This window comes from Frieseomelitta varia, unplaced genomic scaffold (genome assembly GCF_011392965.1).
Source record: "Frieseomelitta varia isolate USP_RPSP 00005682 unplaced genomic scaffold, Fvar_1.2 scaffold_1789, whole genome shotgun sequence".
In the NCBI taxonomy this organism is placed as follows: domain Eukaryota; kingdom Metazoa; phylum Arthropoda; class Insecta; order Hymenoptera; family Apidae; genus Frieseomelitta; species Frieseomelitta varia.
Window position 1 is genome coordinate 345 of NW_025109515.1, and position 7216 is coordinate 7560.

At 32.9% G+C, this 7216-nt stretch overlaps 1 protein-coding gene across 2 annotated transcripts; it reads left to right on the top strand.

Moving 5' to 3' along the window:
* The first annotated feature begins 222 nt into the window (after nucleotides 1–222).
* LOC122538807 (pancreatic triacylglycerol lipase-like) lies at nucleotides 223–7059 on the top strand. 2 transcript variants are annotated; one of them, XM_043673192.1, is made up of 5 exons: nucleotides 244–323; nucleotides 569–598; nucleotides 663–1395; nucleotides 5794–6065; nucleotides 6651–7059. In XM_043673192.1, the coding sequence occupies exons 3-5, from the start codon at nucleotides 1233–1235 to the stop codon at nucleotides 7023–7025; spliced, it is 810 nt and encodes a 269-aa protein (XP_043529127.1). In that variant the 5' UTR covers nucleotides 244–323; nucleotides 569–598; nucleotides 663–1232; the 3' UTR covers nucleotides 7026–7059. The 2 variants fall into 2 exon arrangements, with proteins under 2 accessions (XP_043529126.1, XP_043529127.1); XM_043673191.1 differs by lacking the exon at nucleotides 569–598 and having other exon boundaries at nucleotides 223–323.
* The last annotated feature ends 157 nt before the right edge of the window (nucleotides 7060–7216 follow it).

Genomic DNA, 7216 nt, shown 5'->3' on the forward strand with positions numbered 1-7216 from the left:
GAAAGAAAGAGAGAGAATAACCCAACCCTTTTCGAACAATTAAAGAACAGAGTGGCCTGTCCGGTTCCGCGAGGAAGAAGAAGCTCTCTTGCATTCATTGCAAGAGACTTTGTCAACAGGCAGGCCAAGGAAGCAGAGAACAAAACACCGAGAGACACCGAGAAAGCTAGAGAGAGAAAGAGAGAAAATGAGAGTGGGGCGGCGATAAAGCGGAGCTGTTCAACATTTTTCAGTGATTAGTTCAGCGCGTTACTTGCACGATCGACCAGCTCGTCTTCGTTGCTCCGTAGTTTCGACTTTCTGACGATCGTCAATTGTCAGAGGTATTTATATTTATTTGAGTTTCGGTCGACTATAATAAAGTTGTCAGCACTTTTTTTCTTTTTTCTTTTTTCTTTTTCTTTTCTTTTTTTTTTGCTACCGTTTTCACGTTTCTGTGCAACTAGATCGATCAATTTGAAGCCAAGCTCTATAAGTTTTAGGGAAAGATTGGTTCCTCTTCAAAATTTCGAGACAACTCTCTCTTTTCTCAAATATTCAGTCACTTTACACATTGATCTTTTTACAGTGTTAATCAATAGTTCTAGTCTTGAAGCAAGTTAGTATTTTCTATGTGCTTTGCCACGATATTTGTTCGAGAATAATATTGAAACTCTTTCCAGAGAACGTTCAATTTCTCTAATTGCGAGAGATCGACAACACCGGATATGCATTAATCGTTGAAGGAATAAAAAAAAGAAGAAGAAGAAGAGAGGCCGTGACATCGATGAACCCGATCGAAGCAGATTTGCTCGTGGAAATCACGCTCACGATTAAAAAACGTGATTCAGATAGGAAATTCAGTTGGATATCGGATTGAAAATACCGGAAATAGTGATTCTCTGTGTTTTCCTAATTTCTCCCTTCGTTTGAACGACTGTGCGCTCGAGAATCTCCACTCGTTTAATAATCAGTAACTCGTTTCGAGTCTCTCGTAAATTTGTATTTGAGTGAATTAATTTGAAAAATTATCAATCACAAAGATGATGAAGAGTGTTTCCTCCAATGTGTCTGCCGCTAACAGTTCAACAAAGTGTTGGAATTTAAAGTCACAGTGAGAACCAACCAGAGGACAAACAGATTGTGGGAGAACGCTAATCGCGTGTGTGAGTTTTATCGATTTATATTTGAGACAGCTTCGACGTTTTTTAATTATTATGTAGAGCTTTGCGAATCTTGCGGAGAAGTGAGAAATGTCGTTCGTGAACGGTACGATGATGATACTCGCGTACACCGCGAACATGATCGCCACGTTGCCTGAAAGAGTGGACGAGAACACTGTTGCCGACAGGTCGAATGTCACCACGACCACTTTGTCACCGGAGGAACGAGAAAATCAGTTCGACTTCGACGATCGTAAGTAAATTGGGATTGTCGTACTGTCAGAACGAACAGTGTTACACATTTTTTTCAGTTATGCGTGAGATTAACTACCTACGGAGCGACGATAAAACAAAATATTATTTTATCATTTCTGACCGTAGCACGTAACAGCGAGATTAAATGGTAGTATGTTTCATTAGGGGTAGGCTCATAAGTAACGTCGTTTTCTCCAAATTTAACAAACATTGCCGTCTGGTGATAATAATTTAACGTGATTATAACATGACCTATATTCTGGTTAAATACATCGATGTTTTTTTTTTTTTTTTTACAACATAACCTATATTCTAGGTAAATATATCGAGGTTTTTTTACAATATAATCTGTATTCTAGTTAAGTATAACATAACCTATATTCTAGGTAAATATAAATATGTTTTTCTTTTTACAACATAACCTATATTCTAGTTAAATATAAATATGTTTTTTTACAGCATAACCTATATTCTAGTTAAATATAAATATGTTTTTTTACAACATAACCTATATTCTAGGTAAATATAAATATGTTTTTTTACAACATAATCTATTTTCTAGGTAAATATAAATATGTTTTTTTTTTACAACATAATCTATATTCTAGTTAAATATAAATATGTTTTTTACAGCATAACCTATATTCTAGTTAAATATAAATATGTTTTTTTACAACATAACCTATTTTCTAGGTAAATATAAATATGTTTTTTTACAACATAATCTATTTTCTAGGTAAATATAAATATGTTTTTTTTTTTACAACATAATCTATATTCTAGTTAAATATAAATATGTTTTTTACAGCATAACCTATATTCTAGTTGAATATATTGATATTTAGCGTGTTTTATTATAACATAACCTATGTTCCAGTTAAATATATTGATATTTAATATTCTTATTATAACATAACCTATATTCTAGTTATATATTGATATTTAATGTGCTTGCTGTTAAATTATGCTATAGATATAAAACTGTATTCACTCTTAAATAAAAATGAGATACAGTATCCAAAAGACGACGGGGTATCCCTAATGGTTCGAAAATTAATAAACACGTGAGAATCATAACTTGTTGATTCAGTTTGTACAGGGTAGGCCAAAATGATTTCTTCCCACCTATTTTTCTTTTTTTTTCTTTTTTTTTTAATATCAAAATATTTAAAAAAAGACTAATTTTAAAATATTAATTTCAAATTAAATTCAAGTTCAAGCTTAATGATATTTTCATATATATATATATATATGAATTTCAAAATTTTTCGAATTGTTAAACTATTTCTTTCAAATGACCAGAAATATTATTCGCAAATTTGTGCTTTTTTTTTTTTTAGTGAGCGACTTTTGGCCCACCCTATAGTAGCTAGAGGCGATAACGAAAAAAAAAAAAAGAACCGATAAATTCGCGGAGACGAAACTCGTCTCGAGAAGTATCGTCCCTCGCGTTAATATGTCTCGTCACGTGATCTCGTTGGATCTTTTGCGTCAGTAGACAACCAGAACGCGATATAATTACTCGTAACGAGACATAAACCTACAATAAAATAACAACAAGTTTATTGACGTCGTGATCTATTAACGTTTCACAACCACGCCTTATCATTTTATTTATAATCCCGCGTTTGTTTACTCTCCCTGGAAGGCGTTTTTCTCTTCAAAAAAATGGAGCAGGACGATCGTTTCTTTTTTTTCTTCTTTTTCTTTCGAGATTATCACGTGAATTTTAAATTCATTCGTCATTTTTAAAAAATTCCCTCCGGCATTCTGAAGATTTTTGCAGCGACGACACATTGGCTGGAAGGAAAAACGAAGCGAAAGAAAGTGTTCAGTGAAATTGGTAATCCAGATATTCCGCGAGCGTGCTCGTTCGACCACGTGCCAATGGTCACAACTGCTCGCGCACGCTGTTAATACGTTAATCGTTAATCCAACTCGAAGACAAAACAGTAGCGAGGCGTTCTTCGAGGAACAGATAGTGAACCGACTGATAACCAGATAACCTTTGACAATTCTTCTTGAAACATTGACGTCGTTGCTCTTGTCTCCGATGGACAAATATTTAGAATAGCCATGGCCATCTTTCCGTTATGTCGAAGAAAAGCGAAATATGTAATGTACAGTGCAGTAGTCCCCCAGTTAAGCATCTGTCGCCCCCCCACCAATTCTTGAAATTGGGACTATCGCCACTCTTAGAGACTGAAAACCGAAATATTTTGAGGTTTAGATATTATACCCAGAGACTGAAAGCGAAATATTGTGAGGTTTAGGTATTATATCGATATTTGCTCCCATATTATCGTAATATAATCGCTATTTGGGAAATCGGTTTTAATACCGGTATAAGACGGTCATACCGGGATTTTCATACGTATTTTATCGGTATTTGATGTCCACAATGGTAGAAATACCGATATATATACCGGCACGGTACCACTTTACTGACGAAAACACATTTTTCATTTTCTACGTACAGTGACTCTTATTAATATTCGGACATCGTGCTGTTCAAAATATTGTTGTGGATTTCGATTGTTTGTAATAGTAAATTTGGATTAATTTTTTTAATAATATAATAGAATATTCATTATAGTTTATAGTAACATAAATTTTATTTATTTGTTGCACGTACTTTTCTTAATATCAAACAACAAACTGAACTATGTCGAAATGTAGCGTTTGAAGAGCTACAATATTTGAATCTGAAAATTGTTAACATAAACAATAATTAATATTTTGTTAGGTAGTCCTTAACTTCAATAATATATCGCAGACGCTTATGTTTCCAGTAATTTTTTTTAAGTAATTTAGCGGAATATTTTAATCGTTGTTTTAACTCCTCCTTCGATTTATTAACGTACGACAATTAGTCATTTTTCACCGAGAAAAAGGAAAAACGTATCGAGAGATCGGTCATCTTTTAAAATTAAGTAAGAGTATCGTGGCTGATACTGTATGGAGATACAACGATGAATTAGTATTAGAAATAATAAAGGACACGTGTGTAAGCGTCATCAAATTTACTATCGGCAGATTTATGAAAACATTTGATCAATGTCTCCTTTTCCTTTTCTAATATATTAATATTTTATTTACCGGTATTATACCGAAATACATCTACCGATCTAACATCGTTTCGATAGCATCATACCGGTATTCGCGCCATTTCGGTTTCATCAAACGTAATCGAATAGTAACCTAAAAATACCGATATTTTACCGGTATCCGTAATACCGATTCGGTCTCTGGCCACTCTACGATACCTTACCGTGTGAAACGTGAAGCAAAACAGGCGTTATTTCGGCATTATGATCGTCACTCGGACACATATCGATGAAAATGAGATAAATTTTATATTAAATAACAAACATCCAATTTATATGTATCGACACGATTACAGAGTCATGCTATGCGTGTTGTTAATTTAATATCGATGTAACAAGACATTTAGCCAAGGTCTCCCATTCAATTATTGATTGAACAACTACTCTGGCAGGAATATCAAAAGAAATTCCGAGGAATTTTAGATTAATTACAATCTTGTTTGATAATTATTGCCTCGTTACAATTTGTTGCTTTATTTAGTTTGAAAGTGTGTATTAAATTTAATTTAAGTTTGAATGTTTAGTAAAGTTCAAATTTAATTTGATATATTTTTAAATATTAAAATTAAAATAGTATTGAAACTAATTAAAACAGTATTAAAATAGTAGAGTAATTTGATATATTTTTAAATATTAAAATTAAAATAGTATTAAAACTAATTAAAACAGTAATAAAATAGTATAGTAATTTGATATATTTTTAAATATTAAAATTAAAATAGTATTAAAACTAATTAAAACAGTATTAAAATAGTATAGTAATTTGATATATTTTTAAATATTAAACTTAAAATTAATTAGTATTAAAACTAATTAAAACAGTATTAAAATAGTATAGTAATTTGATATATTTTTAAATATTAAAATATTAAAATAGTATTAAATTTAATTTGATATATTTTTAAATATATTTAATATTATTATAATATTATTTAATATTATTTAATATTGTTATAATATTATATATTTAATATATTAAATTTAATTCAAGTTTGAAAGTTTAGCAAACTGTTGAGTAGTTTAAGTAAAATCAGTTGAAATGTTAAATTTGTTTACAATCGAATGACGTAGTAAGCAAATTTGACGCTCGTCCTCGCTCTTTCTTTCGGTGACAATTCGTAGAGTACACCACCCCTCTTACGCGTCCATTTTCGGTTCCCAAACTGTGGGGACTACTGTACCATCCATCGGTGCGTTTGCAAATTTCATTTTTCAAAATTCCATTTTTTTTTTTTAGTTTAAAAATTCATTTTTTTTTTTTTTTTTTTCTTTTTTTTTCTTCGTCGTAGAATGGTACATGTGGCGATGTTACGAGCCGTACGGCTGTTTTTACATCGGTTCGCCATGGTCCGGCGAGAACAGGCCAGTCTCGACGTTCCCGGCGCGTCCGGACAGCATAAATCCTCGTTTCTCGCTGTACACTCGAGACACCGCGGACCAACCGCACGAACTGAAGATCGACAAGTTCGCGACCATTCGGGAATCGCCCCTCAAAAAGGATGGCAACTTTTACTTGATCATTCACGGCTTTCTCGACAACGGCGACAAAACGTGGGTCATGGTAAATTATCTTGTTTTTCTTTTCATTAAAGTTAAATCATTGTCATTTTTTTTTTATTTGAAAAACTGTGACTTGCAACTTTTTACATTTAAAAATACTACATATTTAAGATATAGTATAAAAAATACTATATATTTTGTAAAATATAGTATTTCAAAAATACTATTATTTTGAAAAGGATAAGCGAAGAATTCCTTCCCACCTACTTCTCTTTTTAACAAAACGTCGAGATTTTGTTAATTTTGAATTAAATTTCGAATGTAAACTTAAATCGGCGGTGCCTTTTAATCTAATAATTCTTTAAAAGAAACGTATGTACGTAACAAAATGAATTACGGATTTATTTTAGTAAAAATTTTTTGAATTTTCAGCTCACCTTGTATACTCGTATATTCAATTATTACAAACGTAATTATATATAATTGTTACATGTTACATTATACAATATAACATAATTATATATAATTATTATAAACAATAAAATTGCAAAGTTTGGAACATTAAACTACCATAAACACAAGTTATCGTCTTTCTGTTCCACAATTACGCATTTCACTGTCGTCGTGACGAATTCCTTTGCCGCAGAGGCTGATGAAGGAATTATTAATCAGAGAAACATGCAACGTGTTGATCGTGAACTGGATCGGCGGCGCGGGGCCACCGTACACCCAAGCTGTGGCCAACACGAGATTAGTGGGTGCTATGACTGCCCGTTTGGCCAACCAACTGACCGAAGTCGGTGGAATAGACTCGACGAGGATGCACTGCATAGGGCACAGCCTTGGCGCGCACACCTGCGGCTACATCGGATACACTTTGAGGCATACTTATTATCATAAGCTCGGAAGGATCACTGGTAAGTCAAGAAGCTGCTCGGACATGTTCTCAAAGTGTCTCGTCGTTCGTTCTTCGAACTTTCTTAACCATTTGGCGCCGGGCAAACTGATTTGCGGACCATAACGAGTGACCGAACCGTACACAGTTTAATTCGTCGCTTTCCGTTTCTTTTTTGAACTCGTCGGTGACGACGTCACTGGATAGAAATTGAGAAGTAATAAATTTATTATTCGTTTCGCCTCGGTTATACATAGATATACTTAAAACTTAGAGAGAATATTGCAATTTTTGGGACAAAGAATTCTCGAGCGTGC

Excerpts from the sequence above, each read along its gene's own strand:
- LOC122538807 (XM_043673191.1), top strand. The coding sequence starts at position 1,233 with ATGTCGTTCGTGAACGGTACGATGATGATACTCGCGTACACCGCGAAC. Across the intron at positions 1,396-5,793 it reads TCAGTTCGACTTCGACGATC|AATGGTACATGTGGCGATGT; the intron begins GTAAGTAAATTG and ends TCTTCGTCGTAG. Across the intron at positions 6,066-6,650 it reads GCGACAAAACGTGGGTCATG|AGGCTGATGAAGGAATTATT; the intron begins GTAAATTATCTT and ends CCTTTGCCGCAG.